Genomic DNA, 17627 nt, shown 5'->3' with positions numbered 1-17627 from the left:
TGGGGCCAGATAAGAGACAACGCAGTGTGGAGCTGAATCGTGGGAAGAGGAAGAGGTTGAGGATAGCCACTCCCTAGAATCTCCCAGGGTATAGAGTAATACAGGTTTAGTCTGGCAAGGTCTGGTCTACAGGGCGTAAGCAATAAAAGAACTGAACTTGGCTGGACTGTTTCCCTGCTGTTCTTGGGCTGGGCCTGGCACAAGCTGGGACAGGTGCAGTCACCTGGTAGGCCACTGCAATGAACAAACCAAACTAGGTCCTTCTGGACATATTTGGGCGTAACTTCAGAATTCACAACTAGCATGGTTAATGCATGTGAGAGCATCACCTGGGAAGTGAGGAGGCAAGGTATGTGTTGTGGCAAGTGAGGAAATTCCTTTTTTTCACGCCCCCTCCCCAATTTGGACCTAAGTAGGTCATATTCCTACTTCTGTAAATACACAATCCACTTAACTTGGGTAGTGAATTAGCCCAGTTTTTAGTTTGGCACAATACACTGAGTCATAAACTAACCAAATCAGTTGAATCTGAACAATATGCTGGGGGAAAAAGAACGAACAATGGCTACCGGCAACCAAGCTTAGCACATTGTGTGAATCAGCCACTAGATTTTTAACTGGCTTAGCTAAGCAGAATATGAGAACCTTCTCAAAAAGTGGGGTAATTTGGGGAGAGATCTAAAATTTGGAGCCAGGGCACCACCGTGGCCATTGAAAGGCTGGTAACTCTGGTCACGTTCCTGAAAAGTGTCGGCTGCGCCAACCCCAGAGCTGCTCGGCCGCCCAGCCCTCTGTGGAAGGCGTTTCAAGAAGCCAAATTGGGTCTTGGTGGCGGCAGACAAGCCAGGAGCGTGGACTCCTTAATCTGTCCTTGCACCACTCTTCGCACAGAACATCCAAACTGGCTCTCCTGAATGACGCAGGCCGGCCGGCTGGGGTGAGGGGAGGTGGAAGGCAGACAATGGACCTTCTGTTAGGTCAGGGCTTGAGTCAACAGCCAGGCCAAGCAAAATCACGGTTGGAAGGTTCTGAGGCTCTTGCGCGCTGGGCACCGAAAGCCGGACAAGGAGCAAAGAAGATTATCCAGTTTGCCAGCAGGCACCTGGGGTGGAAATCTCTGCTGGCAGGAGGGAAACTTTAATAGCACAGGGCATTTAATGCCAGGCCTTGTGTGGGGCAGGGACTGGTGCTCCTCAGGCACCCAGGACACGGTCAAACCACTTTGCTGCAGACCCAGGAACGCCCGACTGGCAGTGCAAGGGTGCCCTCGGGGTGAAAGGTTTGGCTTTTGCTTTCCTACAGACAACCCCAAATCTGTGTGTGCTCTCAGGAGGCTGCAAGGGTCCAGATTTTGAAATTCAGGCCCACAACCAACCCTTGGGGGCGGGGTTGTGTTGTTGTTATTATTATTATGTGCCTTTGAGTCAGCGTTGACTCCTGGTGGCTGCCTGGGCAAGTCCCAGCCGTTTTCTTGGCAAGGTTTTTGGAAGCGGCTTGCCCTGGCCTCCTGGCGGGACTAGAACTCCCGGCCTCCCGGTTTCTAGCCTGGTGCCCTAACCACTATGCCAGACTGGCTCTCCCCTCTGAGCTTTCGTGCCTCCTAAAGCTCTTCGCAGCCCGAGCGCCAAATGGAGGCCAGAGGCCCCGTGAAGAAAGGAATGCCTTCCAAGCATCCGCTCAGGGGAGATGAACCCAAACGCTCTGAAATCCGAAGCAGAAAAGGGGAGACTCCCTGAAAGAGCCGCAGCCGGTGTGGGGTGACATCTTGCAGCAGCCTCCCAGTTTCAGAGAAAAGGGGTCACGCGCCAGCTACGAGGGCAGGCCCTGCACCGCCGAGACCAGGCAAAGGGCGCTTTAGGAAAGGCTGGCGCTGGCGAGGCGGCGAGGGAAGAGGCGAGGGCCGGACGTGGCAGACGGCGGTCCAGCCAGCTGAGCCCCCGGCCGGCCGGCCGGCCGGCCTGCCTTACGGACAGCCGAGCCCCTTCCTCTCCGAGCGAGCCTGCCTGTCCTAACCGGCTCACGTGTCCATGGAAACTCGGGGCCGGGAGGAAGGATTAGCAGCCCGGCTGCCAAGCTCAGGCGTCCGAGCGCTAAGCGTGAGTGGCAGCCCCCGGCGGGGGGCTATTGTGGCAGCTGCTCGCTGGGTGCCCCCGCGGGCTGAGCCCCTCTCGGCGCCCCACAGCTCCCCGGCTCTCCTCCGGAGCCTTTCTTCTCCGAGGGCGGCGCTGGCCAGCCGTGCCAACGCCCGAGAGAGGCCTAGACAAAAGAGGCTGTCGGGGATGGCTTCTCTCGGGGCCGGTTGCTGTGGCAACCCTGCCCTCCAATCCCAGCTGCTGGATCCGATTCTCGAATGCCCTCTTCGCAAAGCGGTGCTGACGGGGCACAAAGGCGGCCTGCTGGGCGAGCCTCCCTCTCCGCAGCCGCGTGACGGGGACCAAGGCGCCTTTCCCTCGCCTTCTCCGGAGGCTGCGGGAGCGCCCGGCGGAGGGCACGGCTTCCTTCGAGCGCCTCCCTGAGCCGCTGCGGCAGCCGCGACGCAGCCTGGGCCTCTGCCCCCAGAGGGGCCCTGCGCTGCCCCCCGCGTCCAAGAGGGCCAGGAGACGTTCTGCGAGAGGACCAGGTTTGGGGACAGAGGCCCAGCTGGGGTGGCCCAACTGGCACAGGCTGGCTCACCCCCTTCCCAAAGATAGGAATGGGGGTTCCTGCCTAAGTGCAGGGGCCACGCAACGGGCCCAGCAGCTCTGTGGTCAAGACTTCGTTTACGCTACAGCAGGAAGGAGAAATTTAAGAAGAAACACCAGTCAACTCCTACAGACTTACTATTAGAAGTCACTCATAAATGTAGGTAACATCCATACGTTATCGGGCCCTGGGGTGTCCGCACAGTGTGGCCGAAAAAGCCAAGACGGCAAGCAGGAGAGTGCAATCAAATCTCTGCCTGTTCTTTATGTGCAGCAACGGCCACGTGTGCAACACAACATGTGCAACGCACGTAAAAAGCGGGCAGAGCTTTGACTGCACTCTCCTGCTTGCCGTCTTGACTTTTTTGACCACACCCTGCAGATTCCCCCAATCCGATTCCATAACCTTTAACTCCTACCTTACAAAAGTCACCCTAGGGATACAACTTCTACCCTTCTGCTAGCTTAAACCTTACGCTGCAAACCTACCAACCATTTCACCAAGGATTAAGCCCCATTCCATACAGTGGGGTTGCTTCCACGTGAACGTTCCCCGACTTCAAAAAAGGCCCTTCCAGGAAGAGACGCCTCGCCTAGACACACAACCCAGTAGAGAGCAAGCTGTAACCCACAGGGATCTCTTGAAATGGGAATAAGCCACTACTTTCAGACCCAAAGCCAATCCCGGGGGTGACTGCAGCCTGGTTTATCTTAGGTTCCCCCACTTCACAGCTTGTAGTAAAGGTAAGAGGGCTGCCTACTCCACCGTGAGGAATTTAGAGAACGGTGGGCATACAGGTGCCATAAACCAAAGAAGCTGCATTCCAGTTCAGCGAGAACGGCCTTGTCCCTGAACATAATCCAGGGTTACTCTGTTGTCGTCTCCAAAGGCTCTTCTAGAAATCGAGAGCCCCAAACGGCCTGCCTGTCTGCTGTTTTCCATTTTCCCCTGCCGTGTGCAAACGTAGAGTAAGAGTTGCCATGGGGTGCAAGCCAACCTGCATTCAGTGGCTCTTTTTAAATCCATTAGACCAGTGTTTCTCAACCTTGGTGACTTTTAAGATATGTGGACTTCAACTCCCAGAATTCCCCAGCCAGCATGGGAGTTGAAGTCTACATATCTTAAAGTCACCAAGGTTGAGAAACACTGCATTAGACACTCAACCTACCCAATTACCAAAGTTCTCCCACTGTTGGAGCTCCCAGCTTACAACAGGGAAGGCTTTGCCCAGTTTTGACTGGTATGCCAATTATGCTAAACCAGGATCACCACCAGGCTGGGATGATCCAGAAGCTCAAACCATCCAGAATGTGGCAGTGAGACCCAAAAGATCCTTCAGATCTGTCTGGCTTTGCTCACATAACCTCTTCATCATGACAGGGTGCCCAGACGGGCCCTGGCTGGCTTCCTCCCGGGAGGCTGAGGCCTCTCAAGGTGCCGCCTTATGCACACGTGTGTCCTCCACGGTGAACATGAGCCAGTGATGCCCAGCCAGGAAGGAGCTGGTCTGGCAGCTCAGAAGGCGCCCCTCTGGTGAGGCTTGAGCAGCCTGGTTGACAGATGATGTAACCCTCCCGGCGAGGAGGGGGAGTGGGGGGGCGCCTCCCAGCATCTCCTCTATCCCAAATCATCTACCTCGGCATCCTGCTGCAAAAGACGTCAAGCAGGGAGATGCCCTTGAGCGTGTGGGACGGGCAGATCCAGAGTTTACAGACAGGAGGTATAAATAGCAGCTCCCCTTGGCGCATTTCCGTTCTGCCTTCAGACATCCTCTCTGGAGGTGGACTCAGAAAGAAGCATCATATTGGGTTTTATTTTTAAAACGCGCCAAAGGAGGGAGGCTGCTCCCTGGCAGCTCACGGAGGTAGCCTGCCTGCCTCTGGGCTGGGGGCGCAGAGATCTGGGCTGCTTCTGGATGACCGCTGCGGGCTGCAAAGATACACCGAAGGCCGCCTTCTAGCGGCTGTCTGTATTTTTGCAAATCAGGTCTGGCAGCTCTACCAGAGGGGGGTTTCTAGGAGCTGCCCCTCCTCTCCCCATGGGACACAGCATCATCCCCAAAGAGGCTTCTCCACTCCAGGGATGGCTGGCCTGCCTTCACTGTTAACTGCCGATTTGTTTCCATCAACCTTTACTCCATCTGGGGCCCGCCATCCAGAATCCTAAGCCTGGAAGGAGCCCTAACGCCACCCCCCCACTCAGTGCAGGAAGCCAGGTTGGGGGAGACTAGCAGGCTTCCTCAAGGCATGCGCCAACCAGAAGCCCAGAGGAATTTGGGGAGCTGGGCCTGGACATCTCACCTGAAAACTAGAAGACTTAACCAGGAAGCAGCAGCTGCTTGCAAGGGAAGGGACAATGTTCAGCAAGGACCTAAACGACTGTCCTGCACAAGAGGGGTGTCCCTGTCCTCTGGAAAACTGAGGACAACAGCTTCAATTTAACAGGAGGGGCATCTCCAGATGGCCGGAGTTGTTAAGCAGGCTCCCCTCGCCAGAGGCTTTCGAACAGGACTCGAGGGCCACGTGTCGGGGGGGGGTGTTGGTATGTCATCTCCCTTCCAGCTCATCTGTACTGTAATCCCATCAGCCACTGACAGCTATACAGGCAAATTCAGAGCTCCACCTCCCATTATCCAAGACTCAGACCAGCATCCACAAACAGCAGGTGAAGCGATGCTTCTGTGGTTGTGCTACTGCAGACTGGATCGCATAGTATCTGTGCAAATAACGTCCCTGTATACAGAATGCTAGCAGTGAGCAAAGCATGTCACCCTAGCCTTCTCTCTGACTTGCTCAGTTTTTTATACGGCAGGCCTTGGCTGATCTCAAAAAGCTGGAACTGGTGACTTTGAAAGGAGACCACCAGTAAATTGGAGAACTATAGTTACATTAAAAAAAAAATGTCAGAAGAACTGGCCATTGCAAAGTGCTTTGTCATGGCTGCCAAGAAAACTCCATGGATATGTTCACGCTGTCCCTTGGAGTCGAGTTCGCCTCAAAGGAGATTTTACAATTGCAGCTTTTTTTAAAATCCCCAAAGCAGAAGGTATGGGAGGCGACGTCCTGCTATCCAGCAAAAAGGAACAGAAAGTTCACTCGGTCCGAGTCCCATCCGCGCTGAATGAGCCTTTCGGGGGGAAACGAGGGACCTTTCTTTCAAGAGGGGGCAGGCTGGCAACAAAGGCCCTTTCTAGGTCTGACCTTCAGCAAAGACCAGGACTCTCCCTCGGCGAACCAGCTGCCCAGAGAAAGGCTCACGAGAAGCACCTGCTCATGCTCAGGCTGTTCCGAATCTTGCCCCTGGACGGATTCTGAGGCCAGAACCGGAACCAGGCGGGCAACAGCGGGAACACCCTGCTCCGCTGATCAAGCCAGGCGTGGGGGGCGCCTGCCCTCGAATGCCTGCCCAGGACTCGCCAGCCAGCCCCAGTGTTGCCAGCCGGGAGAGCCAGGCTGAACACATTCAAGGAAGCCTGAGTGTGGGAGTTGGGGGCCACCTGCTCCCAGCGCAGGCTCATTGTTGAAAAGAGGGCAGCGGTGCCATCCAAGCCCCACTCTTTCTTCAGTATGCCTGTTGACTTTTTGGATTGCCCCACCCATGGTCACCCCTATTTCAACTGCCCTCTTTCTGAAACATTTCCCCACTGTATTATATGGAGGAGACCCAGACTCTGTGGCTCAGGATAACTGCAGGCACGTTGTTGTCACAACCCAATGGAGAAACTCCCTAGGTTCTCTTGACTTCCCAGAGAAGAAGGGGATGTAAATCCAACAGATAAATAAAGCCTCACATAATCAGGTAATAACTAAAATGGTTGAAACTGCTCCTTCATTTGGTTTTGCGGAGGCAAATGATTTCGAGGCACTGATTCCTGAGATCCACTGCTCCAACTGAGGGGGTATGCTCTAGGGAAATTAAAATGTCCCAACAGCCCTCAGCCAGACCCCCCTCCCCACCTTAGGGCAACGCCTGGCCAGCTCAGCATTTGGAAGGATTGGCACATTCGCAAAGAGGAGGAAATGATAAGGCTGCAAAGATCCAGATGACCACCAGGTTGCAGCAAAGAGTCTTTTTACCTCTCTAGCGCTCATCTGAAGTTCTGCAGCGTTAGGAGACTGGGAAGCTCCTGCGTCTGGAGCTAAGCCACCATTCAGGACTCACCGAGTCCCGGTTGCTCGTCTCCAACTCTTATGAGCAGAGGAAGAGGAGCTGAATGAGCCTGTAGGAAGGGTCCTTGGGCCAGACTGGCAGAGTAGCTGGAATGCAGGGGTCTGCCAAGCCTCAGGGCTGGATGGGGCAGGCATCTGAAGACAGGCAGAAGAGTTGAGCTTGTCTCTTCCTTGTGCATCACTCAGGACTAGAAACAATTGGGTGGGAAAAGGCTGTTCACGTTCTTAGATTCCTGACCCTTCTGGCAGCAACAAATCTCATGGGGGGGAAGGGGGTGGAGGAAAAATATACGTAGACTGCTTCTTTTTTCCAATAAACATTATATACATTCATTCAACAGGACTGTTATAATTTGGAAGTATGCAGATAGACAGCTGCTAAATATGGGTACTGCAATCTACATTGTGATTTTCAAAGCTACAAACAAAAAATTAGCACAACAGTGGAGGGGAAGGATGAAAAAAGAAAAAAAAAACAACAACTGAGATGTATTTTTTCCTAAATCTAAGTCTAACTATACACATAATGAGAATTTATCTACAAAAGTATTTGGGCGCACTACGTGAATAGAGAGAAGACGGGGATGAGGCTGGTTTTGTGATTCCTGAGTTGGAAGACAGAAGGGGGGGAGCTACACACTGTATTTGTACCTTTGATCTATGGGGTGCTGGGACACGAAAGTGCCCCTTCAGTGCCAACTACTGATCATAGGGCATCCACGGCCACAGAAGGAGGTGCTCTGTGGAAGCAACGTCACAGAAGAGAATTTAGCCCGAGTCCCTGGTGTCCTGCGCAGCAAGGGAGCAACTGCGGTGGCCGAGCAGAAAGTTGGAGCACCTGCAGGATTCAGCAAGCACTCAAGAGAACTTCATCCCAGGAAGGCTTTTCAGGAATACAGGGGAAACTACAGGTGCCAGGCCTCACACATGCAAGATCATCTCCATAAGCAGCTAGGGAACAAACAGCAGTTGCCAGGCACCCGGCTCTAGGGCAAAGGAGGGTTCTGCTCAACAGGCTTTCCCAGTGAGGTGTCTGAATGGACTGGGCCCACCATAGAGAAGAAGACTTCTGCTCCTGGTCACTAACTGGTCCTTCTCTGCTTTTGAAATGCAGACCCTGACCTGGATCCTTAGTCTACTGAGCATCCATAGACCAAGCCACAGTGGTCCTCATATAATACTAAGCTAGAAACCATGATTTATTTAGCACAACAAGTGGGAACATCCATCCTGCCAAAGCAGAGCCAAATGTGCCAGGGCAGGGCTTCATGCAACACCTGAATCCAGACAAAATCTACATTTGCCCCTCATTTTTGGCCCATTTTTAGTGCTCCCCATTTGGCTGGAAGAGATAAAAAAAATATCCCAGTCTTGATTTGCACCCACCGATGTATAACATACAGCAGGGGCTGGAAAGCAAAGAGGAAAAATCCAAAAGGGCAGCTCTGAAAACCTTCTCTATATTTCACATACAGCACAAAGATCTTTACAACTCCTACTTAAAAGTAATTTATTTCCAGATAAGACTATTGAAGATTACAAGCTGGATGGGGAGACCTCTTGGGGGAAGAAGGGACCCACCATCCTGCCTGTTTCTTGCTCTCACTCCCCTCTCATCAAATAAAAATCCCATTAGACAACTCCAGCCAAGCGCTCTTCCCACTCTGTTTAGTCAAGGGCTATCTTTCAGCAACGTCCAGGCCTCACTTTAACCCAGCAGGGGTGCTCATGCTGACCCGAGTTAACCTGGGCAAGTCTATCAAGGGCTCTCTCCCCTTTTAGAAAGAAAGAAGCTGGCTCCTAAGAGACCCCATCAAGCAAACAGCTCGCCAGTTCCCTAGGCTGGCACTGCACATGGGTGGCCTACCGCTCTGGCTCAAATGCAACTACCAGGCTGTTAACCAGAACTGCTTAGTGGGTCCCTAAACCTGGTTCCGCGCATGATTCAAGGAGCAAGGGCTCAGCTTCAAAGCAGAACTCTGTGTGGAACCCACCTATCAAATGTTTTTGGAGACACTTCTTTGAAAGACTTTATTGTCTGAACTGAGGCAGGCACTCTCTAGGGAAATGGCTCCCCCACATCCCAGAAAGGCTTCATAATAGTTCTGGCTCCAAAGACCTTTATTGACCCAGTTTCTAAACTTTTAAAAATGGCTTTAATGCTGCAATTTTAATCTGTAGCTTTATCCCTGCATACAGTTCCTTTTTATTATTGCTTTGCTTTTATACTACATTACTGAAAATATCCATATACTGAAGGGTGGCGCCTTTCAATTTATCCATCCTTTCAAAAATAAAGTAATGGATAAAATAAAATGCCAAGAACAAAAATGTTCATAGCCTCCAGCAATGTATGGAGTAGGAGGATGGCTTCTTGAACAATGAAAACTCAAAATGAAATCCTTGGAACTCCCTGGAGTTACCAGGTGATCTTGCAGGATTCAGAGAGAAAAGGGGGCAGAAGAGGCCCCCCATCACGCAGCAAATTATAGACATTATGAAAGAAGAAGGGGGCATAATGGGGGGGGGGCAAACAAGACCAATGCCAGAGTTCAGTTTTCCAGGAAATCATCTTGCATAGGCCAAGAACCTCTTAGGGCGGACAACCTTTGGCTGTGGGACACACACAGCTCCCAGAACCCCTTTTAAGAGCCTTGGGCAACCTGGAGCTGGCAGGCCTTTTTGGAGTTTTAGGCATAACCCCTTAAAACTACCCAACCCCTTCAAGAAAGCCCCAAAATGTTGGCTCTGGCCCTTCCAGCAATCTCATGACCTTGCCAGCAGAACCTCTGGCCTGCAAGAATGTTGTATGTCAGGAATGTGCCATTTGGCCTTTTCAGCTTGCATCCCAAAAGTTCTGGGCCAGCCCATAGTGTTTGGAACGAGCAGAGGGACTGACAAAAAAAAGGGGGGGATCGCGGTAGCTGAAGTTTGACCTACTTAAAGGGCATCAACTGGGCATAAGCCATAAGTGTCCCGAAGTTCAGGCTACCGCAGCTGGCCTGCAAAAATCTCGATGGCCATTAGAGTCTTGCAGCCAAAATTTGGTAGCTCTTCCAAAGCCTCACTCAGGAAAAGCACACAATCGACAAGAGGCTTTTCAAAACTTCCTCAAAAGTTGGAGCCGCCAAACTTTCAGGTGGCAACCCTAGTTACGACTTTAAGAACAATCTGCGGTTGTTACCACAGTAATGACAGGTTGTAGCACTTATATTCCTGGGTGTGAGAGAGAAGGAGAAAGATCCTTCCCTTCCTGATTTACCCTGTCAAACTCTGCCAAAAAAGCAAAAGGGTGGGGGCGGGGGCGGGGGGAGGATTGCTGGTTAATCGGTGGCACATCTTTTGATTAGCCCCAGCCCCAGTCAACTCCTAATTATATTTTGCAATGAACTGCACAGGGTGCTGAGGTTATAATCCGGGGTGTCGGGAGGGGTGTTGAATCAAATGGTAAATCATCTTTACTCTTTAGACCCGCCTCCCCCCGCAGACACCCCTGGATATAATGGTGATTTTATATCAGCTTCTGCCAGTATAATGAAATACCATCAGTTTCTAATAGATGGTGTTTTAGGGTTTGTGCTGTGCTTTGGGCTTCCCCACCACAGAAACCTGAGAACTGAAGTTTGACAGGAATACTGGACCGTCTGCAGGCCCTCCCAACCCCTGACAAACAGTCCATGATTGTAGCTTAAGAAGAACACAGTTCATTCCCAGTCTGACCTGAAGCGCTTACCTTTCCAAACTGCTCAAAATATTGTTTTACATCCTCCACGGTGGTGTTCACAGACAGGCCACCTACAAATATTTTCTTAGTTCGTGTTACCATCTAGAAAATAGAAGAAGAGAGAGGCTGCAGTTCAGGATTCGTCTCCAGAGCCATGAATCTGAAGAAAAATACTTTTGCAAGAGATGGTCCCACGGCAAGCTTAGATGGAAACAAACCTAACCGCCCTCAGGTCAGCGTAGGCAGCTGTTCTGCAGAGTTTCCAAGCAGAAGACTTTCCACGCTCTGCCTCAAGTTGTAAAGGTCTGAAGCTGAGGACTGGCACTGCAACATATGCGCTCCCGCAATGGGCTGCTTGCCTACAAACATCGGGTTGCAATCACAAGGCAAAAGAGCCAACTAGCCAACCAGCCGCAGCTTCCTCCACCACAAGATCTGCAGCATCTTGTGAAACGTCGCAACCCAGGGCGGTATCTCAGATGCAAGGCCCCGGTTCCCCTGTCAGCAAGGTCATTTCTGGCGTGGCTTTTTGAGGGGTGGCCTCCCTCCCTCCCTCCCTCCTTCCACCTGGTGCTTCTGCCCGTTCACGTCCCAGAAGTCTTCTTAGGAAGAGCCCAGGGGCCAAGCTGTGGCCTACGGTCCAGTCCCCGCTGCTGTCAGCAAGTCACGCTAGGACAGAGGAGGTCTTCCTGTCTGATCAGCTGTGGAAGGTTGCGGGATTCATGTGCTTTTCAGCATCACGGCCATCGGAAAGGTGTCGGGCCAGACTTCCCCTGCCGAGTCTTTTCGCGTGTTCCTGTCTTTGCGGCCACGGCTCTCTTTTATGGCTTGGCTGTTTGTAATGTTGCATGGATTTATTTGGCATTAAATTCTGCACTCCCCTAACGTTTGAATTGTGTATAGTCTTACAGTGCTGGATTTATTATACTTTGCTTTCGCTTTAATGGAAAGCGTTCTCAACATCCTAACAGGTGGGAGAGAGAGGACGAGGGAGACGACACAACGTGCCAAAGTGCATTTCAGAGGAGACAACAGCAGGACCCCCAATTTCCAGCTCCAGAGCACCTTAATCCTGAAGGGCCTCAGGACCTCAGGGGGGTCTTGGAACCGGCTTCCCCCCGCCCTGCTGCCTTCACTCTGCAAGAAAAATCTGCTCCTAATGACTCAATGGAGTGCAGAGTTAATCCACTGCGATTCTCAGTCTTGGAAAGCCCTCCCGCCCCCAGCAAAATACCTTCTGTCACCAAACTGCTTAATGGAATTAACCCAGTTCCAGCCCTGATCCGCGGGAGCTCTTCCTTGGGCTACCTGATCTGCTCGGCCACCTCCCCACGTCACCCCTTTGCACCCCTTTGCACCCCTTTGCCTGGAGTCCAGCAGCCTCCAGGGCATCTGCAGGAGGGGGACCCTGTATCAGAAGAGCTCGGCAAAGATGCTTTGACAGAAAGGAGAGCATCCAAGTGCCGTGCTTCCCCAGCTGAACTTCTGCACGCACACCCCACCCTTTTCCTGCAGTTCTCCTTTCTCAGATTTTAGATGGTGATCTTCTGGAACGAGGGCTTCCCCGACGGAGGAATGTGGCCTTCACGGTTAGAAACATTTCGGTCTCCGTGGGCATCTCTTTTGGGGCCACCAAGCTGCCCGGACTCATTCGACCTTTTTGCCTTTTTAAACAATTATTCTAATTTGAAACGAGAAAGCTGGCGAGTTGCACACAAGGCAAATCCTGCCTCTGGCACCTGGGGGGCTCAGCAAGGGCCTGCAGGCCCTTAGTGATCCCAGCTTGCTTCACCAAATCAGTGATGCCAATTGGGGATGCTTGGGGGAGCGGCAAAAGGTATCTCAGCCCATAGAAGGAAAAGGGACGTGGGAAGCGTTTCAGAAGAGACGCTCCCTAGTTTTCCGGAGAGTAAAAGGAAAGGAGGGGAGAAATACTTTCAGACTTGCAATATTCTGTTAATTTAACCTTACAGTAGAGATAGAGCTAGGATTCATTGCTGTGCTTCTTGTCTGGACCACTTCGAAGGGCTAACACTAACCTACCCTCCCAATCAAAGAGATGAAAAACTTGGCCCCGCACCTTCCATGATGTCACAGCTTCACTGGGTGCGTCCCCCATAATGCTGGAAGGTGAGAGGCTGTGCTGAAGCCCCTGACCCTCCCAATGTATGCCCACCTCTGCTCCAGCATCAGCTGCAATTCCCTGGGCCCCACTGACGCCCTTCAGAAATAAAAATGGCAGCTTCTCTTAGAGGGTGCCCACTTTCCCAGAAAAAGGTCGAAGGGGCAGGGCAGCGCTGCGTTTTGGCAAATCGAGAGTTTGCAGCAGGTGATGTCCCATGGCACCCATTTGGGGAACGGAGAACCCTGGTCCACTACCAAGTCATTGGTTTGGCTCACACACACGTACATGCCCCACAAACAAACCCACACTGTATTACATCTTAGCATTAAGTGTGTGAACCCAGCCAGGAAATCAGTCACTCCCTGAAATGCTAGGTTTTGCACCCAGGCACTCAGAACGGGACTCCCTTCTTGCAAGGCAGACTCTGAATCACTGGGTTAGTCACCGGGGAAGGTCAATGCTATGGGTCACGTGCTCCTCCACTGCCTCCTTAACACTTCCTACGGAGCTGGGTCGTGGGAATCCAGGAAAAAAATACGCAGGGAAGCCTGCAGCGTTGATGCTTCCGCTAGATCTGAGGGGCGCTCATGGGGGGAGAGGTCAACAAAGACAAGGTGGTGGCTGTGACTGTGCAATCAAAGCCCTCTCTCTCTTTTACGTGCATCACGGGGCTTCACTTGCACAGTCGCAGAACCTTTTTAAATCCCCAAAGGATGCCCTGAACTCTGCACTGTAGAACAAACCAGTGGCTGCCCTAGCCACGAAGAAAGGCATCCGGCGTTTATAAAATATGAAGAAAAACGCAGGCTCAGATGCCTTCACCACTTTCTTCTCTCTCCCAATAAACAGATGGGTGACAACATGGCTCTTGGATCCCCTAAAAAGCTACACAGGCCAGTCCTCCCAATTGTCAGTGTCCGTCCTGATCTAGAAGACTACCATTCCCATCGTTCTCAGCCAGCATCGCCACCGCTTGGAACAGGCTGGTGCAGAGACTCCCATGTTCAGCCCCAACAGATTTGCAGTAGCGAAGTTTCCTCACCAGCTTCCACGCGGTGCCAGGGACAGCTGGTGGTCACCCTGACCGGCTCACCCGGTAACTCAGCTGGCCCTTCCCAGCGCCCGACGTCAACAGAACTGCTTTCCACGGAACACCAAGTAGCCAAGCAGCCTGAACAAGGTTTATTGAGTTTTCGTTTTGCACAAAAACCACAAACCCGGCAACTGTGGCTTGTAAACCGTTGCTGATGGTTTACCGAGTCGTGCGCACCAGCCCTTGGGGACTTTGAAAAGCTATGGAGGAACAAAGCTGAAAATAAGGGTACAAGCTACAAAACCACGTTTGAGCTTGTGGGCAACACATATCAGTTCAGGTGGAGAGCTGCATCCGTATATAGAGTCTCTATAATGCTGCAGGCAGCCTGAAATTCCTTCAAATTTTGTCATTTTAATTTCTGCTGCCTAGAAACGCTTGTAGTTTACATTTGGCACTTCGGCACTGCTATTTTACATTTTCTTTCAGCTCGCTTTTTGCCACTGCTTTGTTTTAAACTGTCTTAGGAAAACTTCTGTTCTGAAGACCAACATACTGTTTTCTTCTTTAAAATAAATAAAAATAAAACAATTACGGTGGTAAACGGTACCTACCTTAGGCTGTGCTCTGCGAGGGAAGGCGACCTTTGGGTCAATCTGAAAGAGAAACAAGCAGAACGTACTTTTTCAACCAAGTTGGTGTGTCTACAGCTTCTGCTGGGGGAGCAAATGTTCTCCAGGATATTATACAGAAAAATATCACAGCAGCATAAAAGAACATCCGTGACAAAGGATACGACAACTTGCTGGGTATAACAATCAAAAGACACGATGCCATCGCATTTCCCCTTTGCTCTCGTTCATGAAAGTGGAAGTTGTGCAGGACTTCCAAGTAGATGCGACTATTCAAAAGAATCTTGGGAATTAGAGAAGTGGGCAGAAAACGAAAGAATGAATGAAATTTAAATAGAAATCAATGAACAGGTTTTCATTTAGGAATAAAACAATCCAATGCACGGGTGGGGTAAGGATTTGGGGACCGTGATTGATCACCAGCTGAAAGTAAGTTGGCAGAGGGGCGCAGCAGCGCAAAAGGCAAGGGCAATTTTTGGAACTGTGATATTTCAAATCACGGAAAGTAATAGTTCCATTATATTCTGCACTGATCAGGCCTCGCTTTGGGTACCGGAGGGGCCCTCTTCCAAAACGTGAGAGGATTTCACACAGAAAAAACTCAAGGCCCGGAATAACGGATTTCTGTTACAAAGAGGCAGGTCGCAACTGAGGGATGGGAAGAACTTTCTCCTTCCAGGACAAGCCATTTGACAGTGAAATCAGCATCTGAGGGAGGTTCCCTTTGCTGAATGTGCTCAAGCAGAGGCAGAACAGCTGTTTGTCTGGGATGCGTCAGTCTGGATTCCTGCTCTGGGGGAGACTGATGGATTCAAGAGCCGCCTCCCCCTCGAGGACCTTTTGTCTTTCCAGACGTTCACCTGAGAAGAGAGGCGGCCCTCGGTGATTCTGCTGGTGCTTTACTGATGAGCGACAGACGTTTCGGGGGAATCTGTGCCGCTGCTGATGAGAAAGCCGGTTCAGGGCTGGGTCATTACTGGCCAGTGGGTGGGGTAAGGGGAGCCCCCCCAGCAGAAAGCGGAAGAGCCTCTGCCAGGTCCCTGCCTCTCACCGAAAGAGGAGCCCTCCCTGCCACGCAGGAGAAGCGGAGGCCGTTTCCTTCGGGGCCCGGACACGGCTACCGCTTGGGTGGGCGCCCGCCTTGCCCAAGACTTGCCGGGCGCCTGAACAGCATGGCTCGCGGCTGAGCTGCTTCCTGGGCCTCGCCTGCTCTGGATGGGGGAGGCTCCATCAACGCCCCACGGCAGACTGGAATGGGCCAAGTTTCCCGTCAAATGTGTGGGCAGAGCAGGTGAGGGATGCTCTCTCTGACGCAGGAGACTTTCTCCCTCCCTTTCTCAAGGCGGGGCGCCCCGCCTCCCTCGCGGCCACAGCCCCTTCACTGAGAAAGGAACGGGCAGTGGGGGGGGCAAGGGCCACAGGTGTGATGACGTCATCACAACAAATACTGCGACTTAAGAACTTGCGTCACCATGGTGTGACACAGGCCCCTAATGGCGGCGTCTGCATGATGGCAACCTGCGTGTGGCGCCCCTGGGAGCACAGCATCCTAGGACCGGAAGGACCACGAGGATCGTCTAGTCTGCCCTTCTGCCATGGGCAGCCAAACCACTTCTGCCACCCACGCAAGGGGGCTGCCCAGCCTCCTCGTGAAAGCCTGCCAAGGGCTTAAGGTTAAGGATGCCACTCAGGGTCTTCCCTTGGGGTGGAATGGGAGGGGGGAGCCAGGGAGGCTGAGGGCCCTGGAGAGAGGACTGTACCATCGAAGGCAGGATATTCACCCACCCAGTCACATCTTGGCCGCTAAATACCTTCAAGAATGCCACCTTCCACCCATAAAAGATTCTCCTTTCCTTTGAAAAACATTTCAAATATTGTGACTTATGGTTTTGATGATTAGGAAGAATAGGTTATAGAAAGAAGGGAATTATGATGAAATTGGAGAGAGTGGCTTGATTAGAATTGTATATATAACTGCCGAGAGGAATACTGGAAGCCATTTCTCTAAATAAGCTTTCTGGGTTTCTTTTCTTTCCGGGGGGGGGGGGGGAGTTCTTTTTTCTTTTCTTTTCTATATCTTCTCTTCTGTTTTTTAATTTTTTGATTTTATATTTCTTATGATCTATGTAAAACCTCCTAATAAAAATTACTTTTCGAAAGAAGAAAGACATTTCAAACGCAAGTTCTCTTCTGTGGAATTAAACGAGAGCTGACAGATAAGGGTGAAGGTCCACGCATTCATCTAATCCCAGACCTTGGTGAAGAATTCCTCCTGGTGTCCTCAGCTTTGCTCAGAGGCCACCCGCCAGCACCTCCCTCGCTTAACGCCCGCCTCTGCTTTGACTTTGCACCCCATGAAAGTGGACAGTGTCCTCTCCAGGGGCACAAGGCCAGCAAAGGCACCGGCCTTTTTAAAGACCTTTCCTGCTCCATGCAACACTGCGAGGTTCCCCTGGCTTTCTTCGGACCGCCAGCTGGCAAGAAGGATGCATCCTCCCTCTTTTTTCACTGCTGTTCCTTCCATGTATTGGTTGGCCTCCTTCCCTTTCATTTATTGTTCGGAATCTGGGCCTCAAGCTGCCCCCAGCTGCCACAAAGCTGGGCCGTGCCCTCGTTCCAACCCCCCCCCCCAAAAGAGGCACGGGGAGAAGTTTATCTCTGCATTCGCTCATACAGACGACGTATCGAGATATCTGGCATTTATCTTGCACGCTTCAGTGAATGGCTTCATTGTATTTAATTCAAAATTTATTTTATACAGCGACTTCCATCGTATTAGATTTCAAGGCAGGGCATTGCATGAAATGGAATATGATACAGTTGAGAAAACAACCAAAACCATCAGAGGAAATGTTAGGGCAGGCAGATACGTCAATCCTGTATTGCAAGCAGATTTCACTGAATGCAACCAGGATTTTGACCTCTGAGTAGGCACCCCCATTTTACACTCAGTGAAATCAGCCTTCTCCAGTGTGATATTCTCCAGACCAGTGTTTCCCAACCTTGGCAACTTTCAGATGTGTGGACTTCAACTCCCAGAATTCCACACATCTGAAAGTTGCCAAGGTTGGGAAACACTGCTCCAGATGGTTGGACTACAATTGCTATGACCCATGGCATTCTCCCCACTCACTGGTGGGAACAAACAAAACATCTTGATGTCCTCATATGGGGAAATCAGGACTAGATAGGGTGCAACTTCGTTCATTTCTGCCAGCTGAATGCAAAAGACCCTGCCTTTCCTGGCAATGTGGATATTTTG

General features: G+C 51.5%; 1 protein-coding gene across 5 annotated transcripts in view; it reads right to left on the bottom strand.

The window, feature by feature from the left end:
• The window catches only part of MSI1 (musashi RNA binding protein 1), a 65331-nt gene that overhangs the window by 26203 nt on the left and 21501 nt on the right, over positions 1 to 17627 (bottom strand). For all 5 annotated transcript variants that reach the window (XM_088143824.1, XM_088143823.1, XM_088143820.1 and 2 more), the window contains exons 5-6: positions 14348 to 14389; positions 10585 to 10677 (exon numbers count right to left, since the gene is read on the bottom strand). In XM_088143824.1, the coding sequence (XP_087999950.1) occupies positions 10585 to 10677; positions 14348 to 14389 (135 nt within the window). The remainder of the gene's footprint in view (positions 1 to 10584; positions 10678 to 14347; positions 14390 to 17627) is intronic.

The sequence above is a fragment of the Python bivittatus genome, unplaced genomic scaffold (genome assembly GCF_059951505.1).
Source record: "Python bivittatus isolate LINGU-HERP-01145 unplaced genomic scaffold, Pbiv_v1 ctg000390_np1212, whole genome shotgun sequence".
Lineage (NCBI taxonomy): Eukaryota > Metazoa > Chordata > Lepidosauria > Squamata > Pythonidae > Python > Python bivittatus.
The sequence above is the reverse complement of the archived record's forward strand: the minus strand, read 5'-3'. Positions and strand labels throughout refer to the sequence as shown.